Genomic DNA, 27365 nt, shown 5'->3' with positions numbered 1-27365 from the left:
CCCAGTTTCTTTCAGGCATCTCTTTGGGGTGGAGAGGCCATCTCTTGAGCCAGCTGAAGACAAAATGGAGAAGCTTCCTGGGCCCTTTATATTCTCTCACTTGTGGGCGGAAACCTCTTTGTTCTTCTGTGCAAAATCACAGCAACAAGATGGAGTTTGTAGCCACCTGGGCAAGTCACATGTCCATGAATGGTTCAGCTTTTTGCAGGCTGATGCCAGTGTTTACATGTTAGTTTGAATGTTCCAGGAAAGCTCAGATGTGGATTGGCGTCTCCCAAAGTCCATTGTCAGTTAAATGTTTCTTGATAGGACTATTCTGAATAAGTGCCCATTCTCAAGAAGCTGACAAAATGCTTCACCGAGGCTACTTAGAATCAAATACATTGAGATACAAGTACATAGCCAATATTCATAACTTCAAATACAAAAATGATACACATATACAGACAGCATAATCATAACCAGCAAATTACAACCTTTCCGTAGATACCTTACTTGACCTCCTTTGTACAAGATTTGGTGCAACTGTAGGATCTTGGTTGCCACAATGATCTATATGGTCACAGTTCATGTCAGTAACGTCACACATGGTATATCTGTTGATCAAGATTTGCAAGAGAATGAAGCATAGCCACAGGGATGGATTTTGAAGTGGAAGGCTGTGACGTTATTTACTTTAACTGGGGGGGGGGGAGGTAGGTGTTAAAACACTTTATTTGGGCGCAGTGTTAAAAAATAGCCTCTCTGTCAAATAACTCATATTGGCTCTCTTCAGATTAACTAACACCTAGGTTTCAGATCACCTCTGAATCTTCTCACCAGTATCTCAGATTAGCATATCTGGCTCAACAAGGCAGGGTTCTGAAGGCCCAAACTGGCAGAGAAAATGGGCTCAGAGGTAGTCTCAGCACATCAGGTGACAGTCCCAAGGGGGTCTCTGTCTGAGAATACTCAAGGTTTCCCCCTCCTTCCTCCAGGATAAAAAGATCCACCAGTATCTTTCAAGTCTTATGTTTACCTTTGTGAGCCAGCCGGTTTGAGCTTGTCACCGGTATTTGCGCAAGGGGCACCAGCAAATAGCTAGGCCACAACTCCCACCCCGCTGTTGGGTATCTGTCTCCCCTCAGTCTGGTCCCTGAGGGTATGTCTACACTGCATCTGGGAGTGAGCCTCCCAATCCAGGTCTACAAACTTGTGGTAGCAAGGCTTGCAAATAAATTGATGCTTAGATGTCGTGACTCGGGCTGGAGCTCAGGCACTCAATCCTACCCTTCCCCTGCCTAGGCTTGAGAGCCCGAGCTCCAGCATGAGTCACAACGTCTATACAGCTATTTTTAGCATGCTAGTGTGAGTCTGTTGACCAGGCTGGGAGAGTCACTCTCAAATGCAGCGTAGACATATCCTAAGTTCTCCCAATGACATATCTGTCTCTGTGCCTGGTTAAACATGCCTATCTTCCCTGTAAAGTTGAGCAACATTATACCTGATTTTTCTGTATATAATCACTGTGTCACCAGTATCCCAAAAGACCCTGATGACCCTTTTGCTACACGCTCCTCCAGATCCAGTTTAAACAAGCAGAGTTGACAGCTCCCTGTAATAGCTGAGTTGCAGACATTTCAGATGAAAGCATCTTCAGTGCCTAGCCACCCTCCCTCCCTTCTGACTAAATCCTGACTCAGATTCACCCCAGTATGAACCCAGTGATCATTCTCCCTTCAGTGAAGAATATAAATGAATGTGATTCACCCATCTGAAGTATGCAAGAGGTGTGACCCAATCCCACAATATGTCCTTCATACCAAACCATCAAAGATGTACAGCTTCAGCCTTGAAGCCCAGCTGCAACCTGCCTGCTTTTCTCCTGCCTTCTTGAGGGTTCAGTGCACTATCAAATGCCTGCAACTCCAGACATCTACCTTGTTTTTATGTCATCTGAAGACTACAGGCAGAAAAGGTTTAGCTCATATTCTCCATGTCGGCTGCTCAGTCTCCAGTATAGGGCAGGGAAAAAATGGAAATCTGGCTTTTTTGGGCCAGAAGAGGTCCTGGAGGGTCCCTAGAAACAGCCATGCTTAGAGTAAGCTTAGGTTGAGGTTAATGTTATGTTACTGGTTTTAAGTTACCAGTACAGGCACACCCTAGGAAAGGAATGCCTTTGGACACTATTTCAGGGTCTGTATGCTCCTGGAAGGACTGGGTAGGGATCATCCCACATATAGGCACTCTCATCACATTTTTACATGGCAGTCTTTAGGCCTTGGTATTAGCCATCAGTGAACATCACCTTGCCAACAATGAAATTCTATCAGTACAGCTGGCATTCTGATAACGGGATCCGTTTATTAAAGATACAAAGATGAGTTGAAATTAAGTGCTCTGAGAGCCCCCTGGGTGGAAACAATGGTTGTGAGCCATGAAATTATCAGCATTCCTTCTTGGTTCCTTGTTACATCAACAACCTTCTGCTGTCGTTATTCTTCTTCAAGTGATTGCTCATGTGTATTCCACAATTGGTGTGCGTGCTCGCCACATGCACTGGTGCCAGAATTTTTCCCCTAGCAGTACCCGTAGTGGGGGAGCGCCCCCCGCAACCCCTGGAGTGGCGCCTGCCTGGCACGGTATAAGGGGAGCTGCGCGCTCCCCCTACCCTCAGTTCCTTCTTGCCGCCAGTGAAGGTGCGTCGGAACTACTCTGCTCCAGTTTTGCTGTAGCTTGTCCCCAGAACTGTTCGTTAGTTCAGCGTTAGTACCTGTAGTTAGTTTAGTTAGTCAGTGAGCCCAGGCCGGGGCATGCCCCGCACCCCAGGGTTTAAGTCGTGCAGCTCTTGTAGGTGTTCTATGCCAAGAAGTGACCTGCATGCAGACTGTTTGTGCTGTTTGGGAGAAACCCATATCAGTGAAAGGTGCAAGATTTACAAGTCATTTAAGCCTCGGACCAAAAGAGAAAGGGATATTAGGCTCTGGGCCATCCTGATGGAGTTGGCGCTGACCCTGACTCCGGCACGCCACTCCGAACTGGTACCCAGCACCACAGTGTCAGTACGCGGCGACCCTCCGGTGCCATCAACCAGTCGGCACCGCTCCCCGTCCACGGGGCACGCCAAGAGGGCCAGAAAGACTCCCTCTTCGCAGCAGCACTGAGGGAAGTCTGGGACAGAGGCTAGGCCCATGTCGGGTAGTGCTTGATCCCCACTGGGCCCTAGGCCTCCAACTCACGTTGAGCGGAGTAGCCCGGCCCCTTTGGAACAGGTCTCTCCAGATGTCTTGATGCCGTCCACGCCTGAAGCCCACCAGGCGGCCCGGGATGTTATGTCCATGCCGGTTACTGGAGCACCACTGATGTCGGCCCCGCACTCCAGAGGCAAGCTGCCGCTGGGATCTCCACAGTTGCCTCCGGCCCGGTACCAGTCTCGGTCGAGGGAATGTTCCCAATGCCGGTCACTGCCCAGCAACCGTTCGGGACAGAGTCAGTGTAGATCGCCCTTGACGCTGACCAGATTGGCTGGCTGGGTTCCGTCTGGCCAGGACTCTCGGCACCGCTCATCCTCAAGGAGCGAATATCGACGGGACTGCAGCAGGCGTTGCCAATGGCCCTCATCTTGGAGGGGGTACCGCAGTCGGTCACAGCATGGTCATCGACGCCGTTCCCACTCGGACTCCCGCTCCAAGTCTCCGCCAAGACATTGCAGCCCCGGGCATCGATTGCCGGTGTCTCACTGTTGCGGGTCTGCCTGTTGAGGCCATTCGTAGAGCAGCTGTTACCATTGGTACCGGTCCTCCACGTTGAGATTGCGGTCCTGTGGCCTACATAGATCCCGGCACCACTGCTCTTCCTGGTCCAGAGACAGCAGCAGATCTACACCAGCCTGACCTCCATTCGTAGCCGTCCTTCGATGGCCCAGGCCAGCCAACCCGAACAGCTGGCCCCACTGGTGACACAGCAGGTGCAGTGGCACAGAGCGTCGTGGCCAGCCCAATGGTACCAGTGGGCACCATGACCTCTGGCGCAGCCCCTAATGGGAGCTCGCTCGGTGGCTGGAGCTTCGGAAGCACTGTCAGCCTCACTCTCCAGACCTCTGAAAAAGGAGTCCGTGGGACGTACGTCCTCGGCGCCGTGCCCGGAGTCCAACCAGGTGGTGGACCCTCCAGTGCTGCCCAATACCCAGAGCACCGCACTGGCCTTCTCGCCCTGCCTGGAGGAGGCGATTGCAGCCCTGCCCCCCTCTGCCCCGCAGGAGGACTTCAGGGCCCATCAAGAACTCTTAAAGAGGGTGGCAGCAAGCCTCCACCTCCAGGCAGAGGAGATGGAGGAGCCCTCAGACTCCCTGTTTAATGTGCTGTCCCCGTCGGCACCAGGTAGGGTGGTCTTGCTCCTCCATGAAGGCAGTGCCCAAAGAGTTTATGGGCAAGGGGTATTACTCCCATTATTTCCTTATCCCAAAGGCCAAAGGGGGCCTCAGGCCCATCCTGGACCTGCGAGGTCTGAACCAGTACATGGTGAAGCTCAAGTTCCACATGGTTTCCCTGGCCTCCATCATCCCCTCCCTGGATCTCAGGGACTTGTACGCTGCCCTCGATCTAGAGGACGCATACTTCCACATCCACGTATTCAAGGGGCACAGGCGCTTCCTCCGTTTCGTGGTGGGACAGAATCATTACCAATTCACAGTCCTTCCGTTTGGTCTGTCCACTGCCCCCAGGGTGTTCACAAAATGCATATCGGTGGGAGCAGCCTACCTCAGACGGCGGATGGTCCAGATATTTCCCTATCTGGACGATTGGCTTGTCAAGGGCACCTCCTGGTCTCAGGTGAGGGATCACGTGGCGCTCCTCCTGTCCATGTGCACCGCCTTGGGCCTGTTGGTAAACAACACCAAGTCCACGTTAGTCCCGGCCCAACACATAGAGTTTATCGGGGCGCTCCTGGACGCAGCGTCGGTCAGGGCCTCTCTCCTGCCAGACAGATTCGAGACCCTGAAAGGTTTCATCCACTTGGTCACAAGGTTCCCGGTGACAACAGCCAGGGTTTTCCTGCAGCTCTTGGGTCACATTTTGGCGTGCACGTACATGGTCTGTTACACCAGACTCAGGATGAAGCCCCTCCAGCTCTGGTTGGCCTCGAAGTTCTCCCAGGCCACGGACAGGATGGACAAGGTCCTCATTGTGCCAGACTCTGTGGTCACCTCCCTACGGTGGTGGTCCACCCAAACAACCTGGGGTAGGGGGCCCATGTGGGGAACTTTCAGACCCAAGGCCTGTGGTCGGCTCAAGACCTGACTCTACATATAAACATCAAGGAGCTCAGGGCAGTGCAGTTGGCATGTATGGCCTTCTGCTCACACGTGGAGGGCAAGGTAGTCAGGGTCCTCACGGACAACGTGGCCTCGATGTTCTATATCAACAGCCAAGGTGGGGCCTGATCCTCTGCCCTCTGCCATGAAGCCCTCAGGCTGTGGGACTTCTGTATAGCCTACGACATCCACCTGAAGGCCTTCCACCTACCGGGCGCCTGGAACAAGAGGGCGGATCGCTTAAGCAGGGACTTTTCCTTGCAACACAAGTGGTCCCTCCACCCAGAAGTGGCCCACTGGCTCTTCCGAAGGTGGGGAACTCCCCAGGTGGACCTATTCGCAACTCGGAGGAACCAGTGATGCCCCTGGTTCTGCTCCGGGGGAGGGTCTGGGGAGGAGTGCTATCTCCAATGTCCTGGTCAGGCCGGCTTCTCTATGCCTTTCCCCTGTTCCCTCTAATCAGCAGGGTCTTGAAGAAGATAAAGATGGACAAGGCCCTGGTCCTCCTTATTGCCCTGGCGTGGCCCAGGCAGCATTGGTATGGGACCCTCACGGGCCTGGCGGTAGCTCCGTCATGGTTGTTGCTGCTCTGCCCGGACCTGCTCTCTCAGAACCAGGGCTGCCTTCTCCATCCCAACCTAGCAGTTCTTCACCTCACGGCGAGGCTGCTCAGTGGTTAGGTGGCAAGGAAAGGACGTGCTCAGAACAGGTTCAGCGCGTCCTCCTTGAAAGTAGACGGCCCTCCACTCACTGCGCTTATTTGGCGAAGTGGTTCCGGTTTTCTAGGTGGGTGGCGGACCAGAGTGTCTCCCCTGTGGCCGCCCTGATCCAGCTTATCCTTGGTTACCTCCTCCACCTGAGGGCCCGGGGCCTGGCGCCCTCGCCAGTCAAGGTGCACCTGGCAGCCATATCAGCCTTCCATCTGCCAGTGCAAGGGCATATGGAATTTTCCCATGCTATGACTGGCCAGTTCCTTAAGGGTTTGGACCATCTTTTTCCGTATTCTAGACCCCCGGTCCCACAGTGGGACCTAAACCTGGTGTTGGCTCGTCTCATGGGGCCATCATTTGAACCACTGGCCACGTGCTCCTGGTCTCACCTCTCATGGAAGCTGGCCTTCCTGGTTACGGTCACGTCGGCCAGGCAAGTTTCGGAGCTCAGGGCCCTGACCTCCGAGCCACCGTACATGGTCTTCTATAAGGACAAGGTCCAGCTCTGCCCACACCCCGCATTCCTCCTGAAGGTGGTCTCCGCCTATCACATGACTCAGGACATTTTTCTACCAGTCCTCTGCCCCAACCTCACGCGTCCAGTGAGGAGCACCATCTCCACACCCTCGATGTGCGGTGGGCTCTGACTTTCTACCTCAACGGACCAGGCTGTTCAGAAAGTCCTCACAACTGTTCGTCACCTCGGCTGAGCGCTTGAGGGGCCAGCCGATTTCCACTCAGCAGCTTTCCAATCGGATCACTTTGTGCATCCGTTCATGTTACGAGCTGGCAGGTGTCCCCCTGCCACCCATTGTGAGGGCACACTCGACTCGGGCACAGACCTCGTCAGCTGCCTTCGTGGCTCACATCCCCATCCAGGACATTGTAGGGCCGCCATGTCGTCTTTGTTTCACACGTTCACCTTGCACTATGCGATTGTCCCCCAAACCAGGGATGATGCCGGGTTCGGCAGGGCTGTCCTCCATCCTGGGAACTTGTGAACTCCTACCCACTTCCAACAGATATAACTTGGAATCACCTATTGTGGAATATACATGAGCAATCACTTGAAGAAGAAAAGACAGTTACCTTTTCTCTAACTGGTGTTCTTTGAGATGTGTTGCTCATGTCTATTCCACATCCTGCCCTCTGTCGGAGTTGTCTCTCAAGAAGGAACTGAGGGTGGGGGGAGAGTGCAGCTCCCCTTATACTGCACTAGGCAGGCGTCACTCCAGCAGTCTCCGGGGAGCGCTCCCCCCCTACAGGTAATGCTAGGGGAAAAACTTCCAGCACCGGTGCACGTGGCAAGCACACACACCTATTGTGGAATAGACATGAGCAACACATCTTGAAGAACACCAGCTATGGAAAAGGTAACTGTCTTTTTCCAGATTAAAAGACAATGACTGTCCCCCATCCTAGGTCTTAGCCAGGTCGATGCTTGATAGCAAACTGGGGTTTGGTGGGGTCCAGCCAAAAAGAGGGGAAAGAAGGGGGCAATTTGGCTGCTCTGTGACCTTCCCTCTCTGCCGCGGGGGTCCGGGTGGCGGCTGGCTGCCCGGACACTGAGCCCTGTCGGGGTGGCAGCCAGGACCCTGGTGTGTGCTGCGGGGAGCCAGGGGACAGCCAGCTGCCCAGACCCTGAGCCATGCTGGCTGACCGGACCTCGCTGCAGGGGGCTGGGCGGCAGCCGGCTGCCTAGACTGGGAGCCCTGCTGGGGGGACAGGCCCGCGGTGGGCAGGCGACAGCTGGCTGCCTGTACCCTGAGCCCCACCGTGTGGGGCCAGCGGTAGCTGGGAGCCCGGAGCCCGCTGCGTGGCAAGGCAGCCCGGAGCTCGCTGCGCGGCAGGGCAGCCCAGCTGGGAGCCGGCAGCCAAGAGCGCGCTGCCCGGCAGGGCAGTCTGGAGCCCGTGGCCTTTAGCACACAGTTGAGCTGGGCTGCAGCTGTGTCCTAATTGGGCCACAGGTTGAGAACCACTGCGTTAAACACATATTTTATAGTTTTAGGCAGAAACCCCGCTGAATAGCCAAGGATGGCGCACTCTAATCTAATTATCTTATGATAATTGATACTAAGGATTAGAAAGGTTCCCAAATAATACAGATATAAATAAGGCCTCTTATCATTATTGTAAATAACATAGAATAGCCTGTAGGTAGACATATTGGATAAGCAAAATAATTTTTCATTTTGGGAAAATTAACCCCATTTCCTTCTGAGTGTCCAACTCCTGCATTTCCTGGCTTCACTGTTCTCTCGTGGTGGATGTAGTTGTTTCTGTGGATCTAAAGTCTCAAAATCTAAAAGTCTCTAAATATAATTCTTTTTGGCCCTAGGGCCACCTGCCGCCCAGGACAGACATACAAATCAATGGGATCTGTGCATAATTTGCCCTTGCCTAAAGAGTGGTCCTAGGGCTTCCTTAGAAACATTCCTGTAGCCTCAGTGCATGCCTGAATAGGTCCTTACTGCTGTGTGGCTGCAGTGGAAATCATCTCTGCTGTTGAAGAAGCCATACTCATATAATGGGGAGAGGTCAGCATGGCTGTGAGGGCACTTTAGGATACATGAGGACGGTAGCAGAGCTGGCCAGGACTGTGTGGATTTGAAGTTCTGTACCTGTTTAGACCCCTGCTGGAAATATCATGTAAAGGAAACTTCAGGGTGAATCTCTGGATTTCCTAGAGTCCTTTGTCCTATTACATAGGAGGGTACAACATATCTCATGGACATTAGGATTTCTTTTCAATCCATGTCAGTGTTTCTTTTGTCCATCATTAGTTTTTATTGCACACTGACGTCTCCTTGTGGGAGTTGTAGTTCAGATCTCCATTCTCTGCTGTTGGCCAGGATACCTGGAGGACCATGTGTCTCATAATGCAGTGTGGATTTCCCTGTGACCGAGCTGCAAGGTGCATAACGGGAGTCCCATGACTGGGTGCATTATGGAAGATGTCTAGCCAGGAGAGATCAGGCTCCCAAATTACAACTCACAAGAGCCAACACGTCACTATGGGAAAATTACGGTGTAATATTGAATGCAGTCAAACAAAGCATTTTGGTTTTAGTTCAGTAAACCAAAATCAAACGTTTAGATTTTTTCGTGATTTAGGCTGAAAACAAATTTTGGGGTTTTCCATACCATGGAAATTCCTAATTTTGCTCAGCTCTGTATATTTTATAGCTTTGTTTATGGCCAATTTCATCCTTTAACTCCAGTTCCAATATGATTTGCAGTGTTTTCCATTTGTGCAGTGTAAACCATTTGTGCTTAAGTACCTAGATGCTATGGACTAGTTTAAGGATAAAATATTTCATTTAACTGTTTAAAATATTTCACTTGAAAACATTGTTAAGATAAGGTGACCCAAAATGTGAGGTAGCCATTATGACAAAGAAAACACAAAACCATGGAGTAGATGCAGCTTTTTAGACAAAAGTTTTAAAACCTGTAGAGCAGTGCTGCTTACACACAGTGGCTTGGAATTTCATGGGGAATCAAATTATCTAAATGACAAAGGCCTCTGTGCTCCTTCGGTGCAGCAAGGGAATGAGCAAAAGTCCAGAAACTGCATAAAAATAGGGTATGGTGCAACATAGCAAGGAACTGAATTATGGAGTAGAGAATAACTATGTAGTTAAGCCCTCTGCTACATACTTCCTGAGGCAAGGGCCTAAGTTGCCAGGCAAATGGTTGATGTACATAGTTTAATGCAGATAATTTCTACATTAATGCCTCCTTATGATATCCAGAGACAAACAATGGGAGTAATAGCATATGGTAGGCAGGAGTGGTGATTGTCTGCACCTCATGTAGTTGGGATGCCAGTGGTTGGGAGAACAAGGCTGGGAGGTGTGCAGAAGGATGTGTATTCTGAATATTTGGCTAGAGAGCCATAGGGTTTGGAACAGTGTTCTGTAACAGAAGTTGGTTGCAACTTTACTATAAAGAGGCTATCACCTGTGGCTGACCTTCAGATCATAACATTACATCGGAAGAGCAGGCTTTGTTCTTAAATGTAGAGGTATGTACATTGCTGATGCATGGTCTGTCTTGCTTTAAAAACAATATTCACTTTTTTCTTTTCAGTCTGAAATTCAGAACAACTCCACACCATCTAATCAAGAGCATACTCAACCTGTATCTAATAATAGCTCCATGAGCCCGCGCCAGCGCCGTGCCCAGAGGCAGAGAAGAGTACCATCTTCAACTAACTTTAATCAGGTGCAGCAACCAAGAGTCAACACAAGCCACACTGGATCAACTGTTTTGATTGTCCTTCTGACTTTAGCATTGGCAGCTCTTATCTTCCGACGGGTATATCTGGCCAATGACTATATATTTGAGTTATAAGGTTTTCTCTGTCTTACGAGCAGTGACTTGAATGCTTCATTAAACATTCTGTATTGAGTATGCCATGAGAACTGTTTACAGAAGATTACTTTTTTATTTACTCTTTTAAGTCTTTACGAATGTTAATATACCTTTAGGTACATTGCTTTGTAAGTAGGACAAACGTTGACATTTCTATGAATACTAACAACTGTTAATGATCCATGAACACCCACTAGATACTTAGAGAAACAATTTGGTTGAATATGAATAATATGTAAAGGGTGGGGGAAAGAAAGTATCATTTGTGGCTACCTTATTTACTGATAAAAGGAGGCAATTAAAACAGAAAGGGGTTTTACACTTTTTCTCTGTGGAACATGGGTGCAGATAGTCACCCATATCTGAGTGAGTATAAAAATTTACGTTGGAGAAGGTCTTTTAAAATGAAACGCAGTGTCTATGTGTTGCGTTGTGTGTGCTCTTAATTCTGAGGGGGATAATATTTTGTAACCACTTTTATTTACAATAAGACAATTCTAAAAAAATGCATGAAATGTTGGTTCTGAGACTGTGCTCTCTGTGAAAAAAGGGGCCAGAAAATTGTTTGCTTTATTTTTTGTTTTTAAATTTTTTTGGAAGTTAGATTGGATAATCTTTTGCAAGATTTGAATGTCGTCTTCTAATACTCTCAGTTGTATATCTTGCTTTTTTAAATTTGAAGATTATATAAAACATCTATTATTGCAATAGTTATAAATATGTAATATAATTATTTACCCAGAGCTATTGTCTTTTAATTATTCCAGAAATATACATAATGCATTACATTGAATGTTTCATATGTGCTGTTATTTGCTAAAAAAAAATCTAAATATTTTCATGCTTAAACTCTGCTTTGCATGGGCAAGCTTGATGGAAGCTTTCATGAAACCCTTGGCTCTAATGAATTATCGCAATTCAAGCTTCATTTACACAATTTTTTTTCTTGCACTTCATTGCAATACTTCAAGCAAAGTTTAAAATTTGAAAGTTTTTAAATATCTTTCCAGCATATCAAGATTACAGCATTCATGTGTATATCCCCATTTATTCATTGTAGGTGCTGGCACTTCAGGTAGGGGTAGGGTTGCCAACCCTCCAGGATTGTCCTGGAGTCTCCAGGAATTAAAGATTAGTCTTTAATTAAAGATTGTCATGTGATGACACCTCCAGGAATATGTCCAACCACAATTAGCAATCCTAGATACCCTAGATTATTAGTGCCCTCTGTGCTGATCTTGAATTTATTTAGCCATAAAGAACAAGTTCAATGGGATAATCATTTCCCCATTATTTGACTATATCGATAATCAAGACAATCTACCATTGCTCATTTAAGACTCAACAGAACCTCAGTAATTTTCACTTTACTAGTGGCAACTATGATAGCTCTCACTAAAGCCAGACTGTCCCATCCTACTTCTTAGCAAAGATAAGAATGCTGTAGTCAGCTCTCATATTAACGTTACAAAATATACTACATGCTAATGTACTCCTGAGCATTATAAATAAGTAAAATTTTACACTTGTGAAAATTAATGGACAAATTACATATTTTATGTAGTGCCCTGGTGTGTGTGTATGTTTAATTTATTCACTTGCTAACTTGCAAAATTCAGAAATGGATTCCCAGTGGTTATTTTGAATTAGTGCTGCTCTGCTGTACATACAAACAGGATGTATGTACATCAAAGCATCTTAGTTTAATTAAACATTTACAATAAAACTATATAGCATGTCTGGATAGATCAGCAGTTATTTAAACCTTGCATTGTCTTCAAGTCTGGAAGGAGGACAATCTGGTTTCCTATGGTGAAATTAATAAAAGTATTTTTCCCCAATAAGTATATTAGTTTTGGTAGGAATACGGTATATTTAAAATCTATAGACCCCATATTCCTGAAATAAAAAGTTGTTTTTTCCTTGTTGGTACATTATTTGAATGCACTTGTTCACATTTGCAAACCTGGGCCCAGATCATCCTTTCCCTTAGGAGAGGGCTCTAAAGAAAAAACCTTCAGTAGGATACCCTTGCAGAGTTTCTTCCTGATTGTACCTCTGAGAGATTTGCTGTCACCTTGCAGAACAGGCCCTGAGGTCCACCTTCAAACCTAGCAAATTCTCAGGGATACATCCATCAACCAAATTCTGCTCTTTCCCTTATGCAGCAGAACTTAAGTAAGGCTGCTGCACAAAACCCTCTGTACCCAAAGATAGGGGCAGGATTGCGCTCTTTTTTTCATAGATTCCAATTCCAGAAGGAACCATTGAGATCATCTGGTCTGACTGCTGTATAACACAGGCCATAGAACTTCCCAAAATCATTCCTTAAGCATATCTTTTAGAAAAAACATCCAAGATTCTTTACAAATGGTCAATGATGGAGATTCCACCACGATCCTTGGTAAGTTGTTCCAATAGTTACTTACTCTTACTATTAAAAACTTGTTTTATTTCCAGTTGAATTTCTCTAGCCTCAAATTCCAGCCATTGGCTAGCATTAGACCTTTCTCTGCTAGTTTGAAGAGCCCATTGTGATGCTGTATAAAAGAAAAGAGACCATGTTTATGGTAATGTATCATCACTGATGTATCACCACTGTTACACAATTGTGATAAATTTTATACAAAGTATGTCGTGTAAGGTATCATCGGAAAAGTTATAGTCTGCTAAATATGATTATCCTGTTTATATGCATGTATCGTCATTGTGTATGAAGTTATGAAACTCTGTTCTGTATTTGTATTTCAACCCTGTTGTGTTTCTGAGTAATCCCCCAACTCCCCAAGAGAGATTTACACCAAGGCTAGCCAGCCTGCCTGATGGCCCATTAAGGACAATCAGCTCTTCCAGGGACCCCTCCCAAGGTCTCTTCTTCAGGCACATGTAGGCAATCAATGCCTCATGACTCAGCAAGGAACATGTGACCTAGGACTCCATGTTTGTGCCAGTAACTTTCCATGCCCATGTGCTGTGCGTGTAAATTGCAGACTGTGACAACACTCTTTGTCTTCAGTCCTGCTTCATTTCTATGGACTGTGATTTTTCTAACAAGAAGGGAGCTTTGAACAAAGGACTGATGGCCCCCAATCTTTTTGGGTGATCCAGAGACACATATTGCAAGGTAACAGAATTACCATCACTACTACTATCCTTACTTCTACAGACTTGGAAATCAATTGTAATGAATATGATTCCTTAAACCATTTAATAATTCTCCTTTTCTTTTTTCTTTTTTCTTTTCTTTAAAATAAATCTTTAGTTAGTTTACTAAAGATTGGCTGCAGCGTGGTATTTGATGTGATCCTGAAAGTACATATTGACCTGGAGGTGAATGTCTGACCCTTTGGGATTGGAAGAATCTAACGTGGTGAAGTTTGGTTTTAATAACCTTTCATCACCAAGTCCGGTTGTCTGGTTGGTGATCGGGGGCTGGAGTGCCTAGGGGACTGTTATTTGGCTCTCTGAACTAGTGCAGTGATACACGAGTTCACTTTTGTTACTTATGATAGAATAAATGACCAGTTTTGGGGTGTTTCTGCCCTGTTTCTTACAGTCTGTCCTGAATTTGGCATCCTTAGCTGTGACATACCAGGCAACGTGACATTTGGCGAAGTCTTGGGCAGGATACACATCATCACAGGTCAATTGAGCTTTGGTTCAGAACCCCACGCTATGTAAGACTTAAATTTAATATTGAGAGTTTTAAGGGCTAAAGATTAGTGACCTTGAATGAATCACGAGCCTATGAAGCTATGAACACAATGTAAGGTCGATTATCTTATCTTCACATAATTTTTTATGAACACCAAAAAACTTAAAAAAAAAATTATGTGAAGATAAGATAATGGACCTTACAGGGGACATCTCAGATCAGGAGATGACCAATTTGCTCAGAATAGGAACAAAAGAATGCAAATGCTGGCAACAGTAAAAGCATGAAGAAAAAATGCCAGAATTTAGAATGAAGGAGAAGGCTGAGGATGCAGAGGAGAGCGTGTACCAGGGACACCGAGTAGAGGCTGAAATTGAAAAGGAAGCTCACTAAATGTGAATAGAACACCTGGAGACTGAGAGAGGTGCTCATGAACTGCAGCTCTGAGTCCTAGACAGGCAGGAGGAACAGCAGCCACAGCCTGAAATTCCATCTTCTCTCAATAACAGAGACTGACATAAAGTCTGTCCAATTCATAAAGACTCTGAATGTATTGAAGTATTTTCATCTACCTTTGAGCATCACCTTTGATATTGACAAAATTCATGAAGACCAGTTGATGCCTGTCCTGTTAAACTGACTGGAAAGGCCAGAGAGGTATTTAATGAAATGGGGGTAGAGGAGGCTTTTGTTTATGTAAAGTTTTTAAAGAAACAATATTGAATAGTTTAAGGTTACCACTGAGTCTTATAGGCTAAAATTCAGAAATCTAAGAATTTCTGGTAAATGTTACTTATGTAGAGTGTACTCATAAATTTCTTGGTTTATGTTAAAAAGTGGGTTAAAGGGGAACAAAACTTATTGTGACTTTGATAAACTGCTAGATTTAATTACTTTTGAGCGTTTGCTAAAATGGCTCCTGAAGAAATCAGACCTGCAATATGCGATAGGAAGCCTGATTCAGGCTGTCTACACTAGCACTTTTGTCAGTCAAGCGTGTGAAAAAAAACATACCCCTGGCTGACATAAGTTTCACTGACAAAAATGCCAGTGTGGACAGCGCTATGTAAGTGGGAGACACTCTCCTGCCAACATGGCTACCGCTACTCATTGGGGGTGTGGTTTAATTATGCCTATGGGAGACTCCCATCAGCATACTGCTGTTACAGGGGAGACTTTACAGTGGCATAGCTGCAGCGGTACAGCCGTGCTGCTGTAAGGTCTGTAGTGTAGACATAGCCTCAGTCTTACGGGCAGCAGAAATCACTGATGAATTCATAGAAAACAGAGCTCATGAAGGGTGTAAGCCCCAGGAGAAAGGTAATCCCTTTGTACCCCAGTTTAAAAGGGATGAAGTGTTTAAGAATTAATCTAACCCCAATTTTATTAGAAAAGCTCATGGGAGCCCGGAACATAAATCCTCTCACCTGAAGGGGAAACAGGTGGTCTGTCATCAGTCTGGAACCCCATGCCATATAAAATCAAATTGCCCAAAGCTTAAAAACACTCCACAACCTGCACCAACAAACACCACAATAAATTCTAATGCTGTCACTTTGATTACAAAGGCTACTCATATAAGCTCCAACACTGCCACCTTGAGTACAAATACTAACCTTGCAGGTGTTAATGCTGCCACTTTAATTCCAGAATAAGTGGTGGAAGAGGAAAGCATCCTACCTCTCAAATTATATTAGGACTGAGATGTTGACTGGTAGTGAGGAATTCATAAAGAATGCAAAGGTCAATGGAATTGTGTGTACTTGATGGTGAGATTCAGCCTCTGATATTACTTTAGGTAAAAGGGATTGGTCAGAGAGGGAGATTTCTTGCCAAATCAGAGTGTGAACACATTGGCTCTCTCTGTAAAAGTGCTTTTGTCCACAATCCCCTTGAGTGGAAAAGTTTTGAAGGTGATATAGTGGTTGGTGTTAGATTTATTACCTGTTGATGCCTTGATTGGTAATGATATTTCAACTATGTTTAATCAGGTTAATATCATGACCAGGTCACAGGGAAAGTATGGCTCTGATGCAGGTTCCCTGCATGATGTTAGTGAGGGAAATTGTGAACAGGCTAGAGCAGTGGTCTCCAACCTCTTTACGCCCAAAATTGCATTTTGAATCTAAGGGCAACGCAGGATCTGCCCCGCCCCTTCACCAAAGCCCCACCCCACTCACTCCATCCCTCCCTCTGTCGCTCGCTCTCCCCCACCTTCACTCACTTTCACAGGGCTGGGGTAGCGGGTTGGGGTTTCGGAGGGGGTGCAGGCTCTGGGCTGGGGCCGAGGGGTTCGCAGTGTGGGAGGGGGCTCTGGACTGAGCCTGGGGCAGGGGTTTGGGGTGCAGGAGGGGGCCCTGGGCTGGGGCACAGTGTTGGGGTGCAGAAGGAGGTGCAGGGTGCGGGCTCTGGGAGGGGAGTCAGGGCTGGGGCAGGGGTTTGGGGTGCAGGAGGGGGTATGGCGTGCTGGTTCTGGGAGGGGGGGTCAGGGCTGGGGCTTGGCATGCAGGAGGGTGTTCAGGGTGCAGAAAAGAGTATGGGGTGCTGGCTCCAGGAGGGGGCTCAGGGCTGGGGTGCAGGAAGGGGTTTGGGATGTTGGCTCTGGAAGGGGGCTCAGGGCTGGTGGATGAGGTGTGGCACTTACCTCTGGCGGCTACCTGATGGCAGCAGGCGCAGCGAGGCTAAGGCAGGCTCCCTGCCTACCCCGGCCCCACACTGCTCCCGGAAGGGGCCAATGCGCCCCTGCGGCCCCTGGGGGAGGGGACGCAGGGGGCACGTGGCTCCACATGCTGTCCCTCTCGGCAAGCATCGCCCCGCAGCTTTCCTGGCCAATGGGAGCTTTGGGGGTAGTGCTTGCAGGCCGGAGCAGAGGGGAGACCCCTGACCGCCTGCGGGGCCGCAATGGCTGCTTCCAGGAGTGGCGTGGGGCTGGGGTAGGGAGTCTGCCTTAGTAGCAGCCACGCTGGACCACCGGAGATCGCGATCGACTGGGAGATCCTCTAGGACCCACCGGTTGGTGACCACTGGGCTAGAGAATGTGTCTGCTTATGCCAGCTGAGAATTTGTCTGATGTGTCAGAGGTGGCTCTAAACTTGAAGGAAACACAGAAGGAGTTTATTATGGCTCAGCAAAATGATGTTTTGTGAGAGGGGGCCAGAGTTGATGCTCAGAATCAAGCCCCAGCTGGGGTAGGGAGAAGCAGATTTTTCATGCAATTTGGTTTGTTGTATAAAGAATCGCCTACAGGGAAAAAAGATCCTCATCGTACCATTTGCAAACAGTTTGTGGTACCTGAGGGATATAGAGGTGACTTGCTAAAGTTAGCTCATGATGGTCCATTTGCAGGGCACCTGGGCATGGAAAGAACATGGACAGATTAAAGCAAAATTTCTACTGGAATCACCTTTGTGAAATAGTGAGGGATTATTGCAGAAGCTTTGATTTGTGTCAGAAGTGTAAAGGGTTAAAGGGACTTAGTAAGGTGCCCCTGCAGCCCATTACCAATTATCAGGGAGGCATTTGCCAAAGTGTCTGAGGATATTGTGGGACCACTCCCTGAACCTTCCAGGAATGGAAAGAGAGAGATTCTTGTCTTGGTAGGTTTTGCTACCAGATACCCTGAGGCATCTAATATTGAGGCAGAGACAGTGGCCTCAGCATTGCTTACTACTTTTATTAGAGTGGGTTTCCCCAGAGAAATTTTGTCAGACCATGGTGCTAATTTTATGTCTGTTATTTTTAAGCAGTTATGGGAGATGTGTGGAGTAAAGCATCTAAAAGTTGCTCCTTATCACCCAGAGACCAATGGTCTGGTAGAACGTCTCAATGGAACTGTTAGAATATAGATGTAAAGGCCTATACTTTAAGAACTTAGGTGTATTTCTATCACCTAGCTAGTTATAGAGGTATAAAACAAAGAATCAAAATCACGGTCTACCTGTGTATGGGACTTCTCTCACTAGGATAGTCTGAGGCCTTGTTCTTAGGCTAAGACCTTTGGCTAAGCAGCAGGGGCAGCCATAAGCTGGGAAGAGTAAGGTCACATAATCAGATTCCAAACCAGTCATATGGAAATAAGGTGGCACTGGGCTGTTAGAAAGAGGATCCTGTCCTGATAATGCCCATCACGACCAGATAAAGAAACAGATCTTAAGTGACGGCATCCTGTCTGGCAAGAAATCGCTAATCAATGGTTGTGGTTGTGAAACCCTCATTTCTGTATTGTTTTATCTTTATGGCCCCCACTTTTCTGTTGTTAATCTGCTGGTTCTCTAATTTACACCTAGCAAAATTAATTATACAGCAGACAAACAATTAATTAGGGTAGTGGGCTATAATTGGTTAGAGAATTATGTTACAATATGTTAGGATTGGTTAAGGTATAGCTGAGAATATTACTATATAAACGGGTCAAACAGGAAGTGGGGGGAAGGGAAATTGGAATCATGTTTGCTAAGGGGGGAGAACAGGAATAGGGAACGGGGAACAGGGACACAGGCAAGGCTCTGCAGCCTCAAAGCTGGGAAGGGGGACACAGGGTAAACGCTCTGCGGCGTCAGAGCTGGAAAGGGGGACACGGGGTAAACGCTCTGCGGCGTCAGAGCTGGGAACGGAACAGTGGGGAACAGACTCTATTGGTGTATAGAGATAAGTCCGACGGGTGTGAAGGGCTTCGGAATATGTTTGCTTGGAAACTAACCCCAATAAACATCACATTGTCTACACTTCAGACTTCTGGTCTTTTGCTGCTTGCTGTCTGCGTGACAAGAACCAGGGAAGTGGGAGGGTTGAATCCCTAGATCTCATTCGTGTTTCTTAGGAAGGCAGTACTGAGGAGACAGAGCAGCTAGTGGTGGAGTATGTGTCTCAATTTAAAGAGAGTTTGCAAGGCTTGATGGAGTTGGTTCAGCAGAATCTTAAGAAAAGCCAGAAAGCTCAGAAGGTTTGGTATGATAGGCATACTGAGGAGAGGGGATTGGAAGTTGGAGATATGGTGCTTATGCCAGATCCTGTGAGAGAAAATAAAATGCAAGATATTTGGAATGGACCGTATGAGGTAGTGGAAAGAGTTAGTGAAGTTACCTATAATGTGAGGAAGCCCCACTGCAGAGGAGTTGTGTAAACAGCGCATGTCAATAGATTGAAGGCTTACTCTGAAAGGGAAATAGTTGTGAATTTGATTTGCTGTGCTGATGAAGAAACTTTGTCTGTCCCTTTAACTGATATGGTTACAGAAAGCAAAGAGGAGACAGCTTGAAAACACTGAGTTGGGGGAGGGTTTAGCTACAGCTCAAAAGAAGGGTATGTTAGCTCTGTCAAAGCATCACAGGCAGACATTCTCAAATTGGCCAGGGTTAACTAACAAGATAATGCACTCTGTTCAAACTACAGATCTCTTCCCAGCTCCTAGTAGGGCCCATTGGGCCAAGGGAGACATGGAAAAACAGATTCAGGAAGAAGCGGAAAGCATGTTAGCAATGGGAGTAGTTACTAGGTCCAAAAGCCCCTAGGCCTCCCTTATTGTGATGGTGTCCCAGAAGGACAAACCCACGAGGTTTTGTGTGGATTACAGGAAACTGAATGCTATCACTCAACCTGACCCTTACCCCCACACCCAGAATAGAGGATCTGCTAGATATACTGGGGGGAGCGAAATTCATGAACACACTGAATTTAACTCAAGGATACTGGCAAATTCCTTTAGACGCTGATGCCCAAGAAAAATCTGCTTTCAGAGTGGAATCTGGTCTATCTGAGTTCAAGGTCTCACTATTTGGATTGCAGGATTCAGGAGCCATATTCATGAGGTTTATAAATGAAGTCCTACAGGGATTGGAAACTTTTGCAAGGGCTTATGTAGATGATCTAGCTAGCCATTTTCAGCAGCTCTTGGCAAGATCACATAAACCACGTGGGAATTGTGTTACATAGGCTTAGAGAGGCTAACCTGACAAAGTTTCTAAATGCAAGCCTCAAAGGTATCATACCTGGGACACGGTGCACAGTGCGCTGGTTCGCCCTGAACCTATTAAAAGCTGGCCTTCCCCTACAACAAAGAAGCAGGTCCGATCCTTTATTTTTAAAGGGGTTCAGTGATATTGTTGCTCCCATAATCGGCCTTATAAAGAAAGGGAAGCCTGATAAGGTGGTGTGGACGGAGGCCTGTGAAAAGGACTTCGAGAGCATACAAGAAGCCTTATTTAAAGAACCTGTCTTAGCCAGCCCTGATTTTGAGAAACCATTTCTGCTATGCACTAATGCTTCCAATATTGGATTTGGGGCAGTGCTAATGCACGAAGGGGAAGGCGGTAGGAGACACCCCAATGAATGTGTAAGCAAGAAACTCACACCAGTGAACAAAATTATGCAACTATTGAAAAGGAATGTTATGCAATTGTGTGGCCTGTTAAGCAATTTAAACCCTATTTGTACAACAGAAGGTTCACCGTATTAAGCAACCATGCACCTCACATATGGCTGAATAGAGCTCAGGGAACCAATTCCAGGTTGCATTGTTGGAGTACAGCCTTACAGGAATATGAAATTAACATGATTTATATTAAAGGCAAAGGAAATGTAGTGGCAGATGCACTGTTGAGAATGGAGAACTCCTAAGATGCATCCAGCAGTGTCTGGGACACCCTTTTCTACATCAATTTTGCATTGGGGGTATGACACTGATTAAAGGAAGGTGACCATGTTTACACTAAACCACTGTTGCACAATTGTGATAAATCTTATACAAAGTATGTTGTGTAATGTATCATTGGAAAAGTTGTAGTCTGCTATGTATGATTATCCTGTTTACATGCATGTGTCATCATTATATATGAAGTTATGAAACTTTGCTCTAGGTTTGTATCTCAAACCTGTTGTGTTTCTGGGTAACACCTCCAAGGCAGATTTACATCAAGGCTAGCCAGCCTGCTTGATGGCCCATTAAGAATAATCCGCTCTTCCAGGGACCCCTCCCGAGGTCTCTTCAGGCAGTATATAGGCAGTGAATGCCTCCTGACTCAGCAAGACACATGTGACCCAAGACTCCATGTTTGTGCCAGTAACTTTCCATGCACATGTGCTGTGGGTATAAATTGCAGACTGGGACAATGCTCTTTGTCTTCAATCCTGCACCATTTCACTGGACTGTGATTTTCTAACAAGAAGGAAGCTTTGAACGAAGGACTGATGACCCCAGATCTTTTTGGGTGATTCAGAGAGACATATTGCAAGGCAGCTGAATTACCATCACTCTATTTTACTGACCTACAGACTCCGAAATCAATTGTAATGCATATGATTCCTTAAACCATTTAATAACTGCCTTCTTTTCTTTTCTTTTTTTAAAATAAATCTTTAGTTAGTTTACTAAAGATTGGCTGCAACGTGGTATTTGGTGAGATCCTGAAAGTACATGTTGACCTGGAGGTGAATGTTTGAACCTTTGGGATTGGAAGAACCTAACACGGTGAATTTTGGTTTTAAGAACCTTTCTTTGCTAAGTCCAGTTGTCTGGATGGTAACCAGGGGCTGGAGTGCCTAGGGGACTGTTATTTGGCTCTCTGTGAACTAGTGCAGTGATACAAGAGCTCACTTTGTTACTGGCTTGGTGAAATATTATGATAGACTAAACCACCAGTTTTGGGGTGTTTCTGCCCTGTTTCTTACAGTCTGTCCTGAATTTGGCATTCTCAGCTGTGACCTATACCAGGCAGTGTGACAACCATTAATAAATATTTGTTCCCCAGATAGATACTTATAAACTGTAATCAAGGCACCCCTTAACCTTCTCTTTCTTAAGCTAAATAAATAGAGCTCTTTGAGTCTATCACTGTAACCCTTCTGCCCGTCAGAGTTGGCGGCAACAAGGGCCAGGTTCAATATCTAGGGGATCCATTCCAATAACACAATGCAAACCGGCTCGAGCCCCCACCCAGTGACCTGGGACAAATATATACCACCCCCGCGGGGCACCTCCAAGAGGCAATACTTCCCCTCTCGCAAGCACATAGTCTGAGTGTAGCAAAAAGCCTTTTAATAACAGAGAGAAACAATGTGGCATTATGTTGGGGAAACACCACCAACAGGATTCATAACACAACCCATGAGCAAAAAAACCCCACCCCAAGCAAATTGGGGCATGCCCCTTTCCCTTTGGTTCTTGAGTCCAGCAACCCCAAATCACCCAAAGTCCCAAAAGTCCAACGACCCAAAAGTCTCTGTGCCTGGTCAGGGCAGCCCCAGAGTTTGAAAGTTTATCTGCGGAGCTTTACCTCCCAACCTGGGTGGAGATGGGACGGGGGTAAAAGGCACCTTACATGATCTGAAGCTGACCGCCCCACAGCTCCATAGGCCTTCGCTCCGCTCTGCCAGCTGCCCCACGAACTCCTTCTCTCCACTCCGCGGCCCACCAGCAGCTCCCGCCGTCCCACGAACTGCTCCACCAGCCTGTCCGCAAGGCACTCCAGCCGTCCCGCAAACTGCTCCACAATATATCTTCAGGCTCCCCCACTACTTAACACAACACTCAGTGATTTCAGCTCTTAGGTGAATTCAGCTTGTAGTAGGGGAGCCTCAGTGCTGCTGCACTGTTAGCCTAAAGTGAGCTCAGCAGCCTGTAACTAGACTCCTAATAGAATCAAAATTAGCTCTGATATTCCACAGTGGAGAGAGGAGGAAGTGCAATTAGCATGTAAGGCCCTCACCAAGGGGCCCATGCCACCAAGTATTAATATTTATCCCCAGCCTCTCTCTATTCACAGAGTTTTGGAACCCATGACCCTTGCCTAGCGAGTGCCACTTAGTTGATGGTGAGTCCCTCCATCATAACAAAAGGCCAAGTACAGTTCCAAGCACAGTTCCCATAATCAGGGTAATAACAATTTATTCTTCCTGCCCCAATAACAGAGACACTGGGGATCCCACAGCAGCCAAAGTGACCATTTGGGCAGCTATGGCCTCATTCTAGGCGGGGTGGGTGTGCCTATGCAAATGAGATCGGCCCCTGAAGTTCTTTTCCACAACTTGCCACACCTCACCACCAGATGTCAGGGTGGAGCTCATCCTGACACTGCTTACATCACCGTAAGACATGTTTTCTAATCCTTTAATCATTCTTGTGGCTCTTTTCTGTACCCTCTCCAGTTGATCAACATCCTTTTTAAATTGTGGACACCAGAACTGAACACCGTATTCCATCAGCAGTTGCATCAGTGCCAAATACGGGTAAAACAACCTCTCTGCTCCTCGAGATTCCCTTGTTTATGCATCCAAAGATTGCATTAGCCCTTTTGTCCACAGCATCACACTGGGAGCTCATGTTCGGCTGACTATCCCCCAGAACCCTCAAATCTTTTTCAGAGTCACTGCTTCTCAAGACAGAGTCCCACATTGTGTAAGTATAGCCTACATTCTTTGTTCCTAGATGTATGTATTTACATTTAGCCGCATTAAAACACACATTGTTTGCTTGCGCCCAGTTTACCAAGCGATCCAGATCACTCTGTATCAGTGACAACGGCAAACTGTATTAGTGATAATTTTGTTTTCTTTGAGGTCATTAATAAAAATTTTCAGTAGTGTATGAAAAACTCCAGTCTCTGCGGAAACTCACTAGAAACACATCTGTTCAAAGATAATTCCCTGTTTACTTTTTTTTGAGACCTGTCAGTTAGCCAGCTTTTAATCTATTTAATGTGTGCCGTGCTAATTTTATATCATTCTAGTTTTTTAATCAAAATGTCATGTGGTACCAAGTCAAATACCTTGCAGAAGTGTAGATATATTACATCAACACTATTGCCTTTATCAATCAGATTTGTAATCTCATCAAGAAAGTTACTGTTAGTTTGACAGAATTTACTTTCCATAAATCCATATTTATTGGCATTAATTATATTACCCTCCTTTATTAATTGAGTCCTGAATCAGCCATTCCATTATTTTTCCCAGGATTATCTTGCTCCTTAGCCAGCTCTTTTAAAAAATGCGGTTGCAAGTTATCTGGAATTCCTGATTTAAAAATATTTAACATTAATAGCTACTGTTTAACATCTTCCCATGACACTAGTGGAATGGAAAGAGTGTTATCATAAAATATGACTACATCATCTGTTTTTCCCCAAATAGAGGACAGAAATATTGATTTCTGCATTATTATTGACAATTCTGTCATTTCCATCTAGTAATGGTCCAATATAATTGTTAGGGTTTTTTTTTGTTCCTAATATACTTAAAACAAAAGAAAAAACAAAACAAATCCTTATTATTTTTAACTCTGCTAGCCATACATTTTTCCTTGTCCCTTTGCTTCCCTTATCAATTTTCTATAATTCCTAGTTTCTGATTTATATTTATTACTGTCAACTTTTCATTTCTTCCATTTGTTATATACATATTATTGTTTATGGTTGCCTTCATTTCCCCACTAAACCAGGTTGATTTTTTTTAATCCACAGGGCCATAATACAACACACACAAACCCACACTTGGCCGCCCACCCACGCTGGTCTGGGTTTTATTCTCTTGGTACATTATAAATGTTATCAAGTCATGATCACTTTTACCTAAATTACCATTAAATTTTAGTTCTGTGATCCTTTCCTCTTCATCTGTCAAGACAATTCCCCAGTCTTTACTGTTTAGTAAATAAACAAACTTCAGAATGACACCTGAAAACATCCTCTTCCTTGTGATTAAAAAGCAGCTGCTGTAATGTCTTTTCATGCTAATCTCAAATGGCTTTAACAGATTAAGGTCTCAGTCCTGCAACCCACTACTCACATGAGTTTCTTGCATACTTTCATATTTGAAGGATTGGAACCATAGAAGATTTAGTTACTGAGTGTCCTAAAATCAAACCATATTTTATTTAATTTTAATTTTTAAAAATTTCATTATTAGAGAAATCCTAATATTCAAAACAAATAACCACTTTAATGCTGTTAACCTCTGGGGGAAACAAATTTTTTTGGAAGAATTATAGGCTTTTAACAAAAAATTGATATCACAAAACCAGTATGCTGGTACAAGTTATACTACACAGCTGACTAACTGCTAACTGATCTAGAAAAAAAATCAAATTTCCTAAAACTATACTAAAATATGTACATCAATGCAAAGAGTACTGATCTTAAACACAAAGCAAACTGGCACCGCCTTGTTAAAAATGCATATTATAGTGATAAAAAATCTGGGATCCCTAATGAAAAGAGACAGCATGGTTTTATACAGTCTGACAGAAGGATAGTACAGTTCTGAGATTAGCGGCTTGAACAAAAAGCTGGCGTGGAATTGCAGTCTTTTTATATAATGAATTTTGGCAAATATCTCCTTTAGGACCGAGTGGAAATGTTGTTTGCCAGGAGAAACTTCTTCTTGAGTAATGGCCAATCACTAAGCAGTGATGAAGGATGAGCTTCGAGTGAGAAGCCCTCAAAAGCCAGTTTAAATTATTAAATCAGAAAAGCAGTATTTTTAACCATGATCACTCTTAGAAACACAGGACCCTGGAATTATAGCTGATTCAATGTTTAAACTAGGGTGGATTTCTACTGCAGGAGGTTATTGGAGTGTAGAGTGTCTCATCACAATTTCCCACAAAATGCCTTATTTTGCAAAACTCATTTTATTATTCTTTTGCTTTGCCCTTCTTGTGGAGAGCAGAAAGCACAGGAGGAAGAGGTGGACAGGTCAGCTGGAGGTGCAGAAGGCAAGGTAAGGAACCATAAAATATATAACTCTCTTGCTCTCGCTAAATATACATGAGTGAAATTAATACTGTATATGTAGTGATAGATGTATACAGTCAGTTCAGTTAGACATATACATAAAATTTGCCTATTTTAATTGTATATGTGAATAGCTTCTATGGCTTCTGAATAACCTTATACAATCTTTACTGCTATCTTCAGATTTAACTGTAATTGGTCATGTTTCTAGCAGCTGTCATTGGTAACCTGGCCATTGATTGTATTTTAGTGAACACAGTCTCAGACATGCACACACAATACTGTAGATACAGTAAGAACTGAAGGTAGATGCAGAACAAGCGTTCAGCAAATTCAATTTTAAATATCCTCCCAGCAATAACAAAAGGCTTTATTTTAAATGAATCTTTCAAAGTGCCTTCTCTTTTCCTGTGGTTGTTTATTTAAACGTCTCTATTATGTAAATCCACCTGAAAATACATTTCATTTTCTCATGGCAATTTGTGGGGTTTAGTTAGTGTGAATGGTATCCTTACTGCACGGGAGTATGTACTGTATAGGCTTTGTAAAGTTATTCTGCAGATACATTTTGGAAAATTATGTGGGAACTTTAATATAACTTTTTATAGTATTAATAAGGCAGGTGTGCACCAAAGAGTTATAAAGGTCTTAGCGAAGTCTGTTAGATTTAATATTACTGAGACTGGTGGTGAGAAGAGGTTTACATTAGGAAAGATAAGCTTCCAAACCTGCCAAGCAGTCCAGAGTATATTATCCTTTTTTGTATAGAGTTATGTCATCCAGTGACAATCATATCTTACAAGATTGTTTGCTAGGCCAAGAGCTTGAAAATAAAGTTGGGTTAATCCATCTTATTAAATGGAATCACTCTGACTGTAAAGAGTCATCTTTTTAGTCATTTTGTATTGTTTAGCATGGCACTGTGAACACACCTTTTTATCTACAGAAAGTGCTGAGATTAGGGTGACCAGATGAAACGGACAAAATATTGGGACCCCTGGGGGAAGCAAAAAACAAAAAAGCAAAAAAAAACGGCCGGAGTGGCCAAAGCCGCAATATCGGGACAAATGGCGTGCCGACCGTGCATCAGTCGGGACGCAGGACAAAGAACCAAAAATCGGGACAGTCCCGATTTTATCAGGATGTTTGGTCACCCTAGCTGAGATTCAGTAAACATTTTGCAGAAAATATATTATGAAAGAAGCAGAAGCAGAGAGGCTAGTATTGGCTAATATTTCTATTGGTATTTAATGCAGAATATGCAAGCACATGTTTTTGGTGACATAAAATTTATTCTCTAGTTTAGACATCTAGGGCCTGATGCTAAACCATTTACACCAAAAGGGATGCTTTGCCACTGACTTCAAAAGAATCTGGTTCTTACTGAATGTAAATCTGAAGCATGCTGGGCTTTTTTTCAGAATATTATGTTTGCAAAATCTAATGATTCACCACTAGTACTTGCATGGGATTCTTTCATATATGGTTGAACTCTCCTACCTTGAAAAGTTACAAAGCAGCATAAACTGCTCATACACATTTTTGCAGTCTGAACATTTCTCTTTTCAGAAGTACTGCCACTCTCTTGGTTAATAAGTTGTTCT

The 27365-nt window shown here is 45.1% G+C and overlaps 2 protein-coding genes across 2 annotated transcripts in view; both read left to right on the top strand.

The window, feature by feature from the left end:
- The window catches only part of UBE2J1 (ubiquitin conjugating enzyme E2 J1), a 64870-nt gene extending 52655 nt beyond the window's left edge, over positions 1 to 12215 (top strand). Inside the window, exon 8 of the mRNA XM_074948103.1 lies at positions 10096 to 12215. Within this exon, the coding sequence (XP_074804204.1) occupies positions 10096 to 10359 (264 nt within the window). The 3' untranslated portion in view covers positions 10360 to 12215. The remainder of the gene's footprint in view (positions 1 to 10095) is intronic.
- A 13235-nt stretch (positions 12216 to 25450) lies between these two features.
- Positions 25451 to 27365, top strand: part of LOC141983901 (gamma-aminobutyric acid receptor subunit rho-2) — a 59004-nt gene continuing 57089 nt past the window's right edge. Inside the window, exon 1 of the mRNA XM_074946875.1 lies at positions 25451 to 25747. Within this exon, the coding sequence (XP_074802976.1) occupies positions 25560 to 25747 (188 nt within the window). The 5' untranslated portion in view covers positions 25451 to 25559. The remainder of the gene's footprint in view (positions 25748 to 27365) is intronic.

Source organism: Natator depressus, chromosome 3, assembly GCF_965152275.1.
Source record: "Natator depressus isolate rNatDep1 chromosome 3, rNatDep2.hap1, whole genome shotgun sequence".
Classification (NCBI taxonomy): Eukaryota; Metazoa; Chordata; order Testudines; family Cheloniidae; genus Natator; species Natator depressus.
The sequence above is the reverse complement of the archived record's forward strand: the minus strand, read 5'-3'. Positions and strand labels throughout refer to the sequence as shown.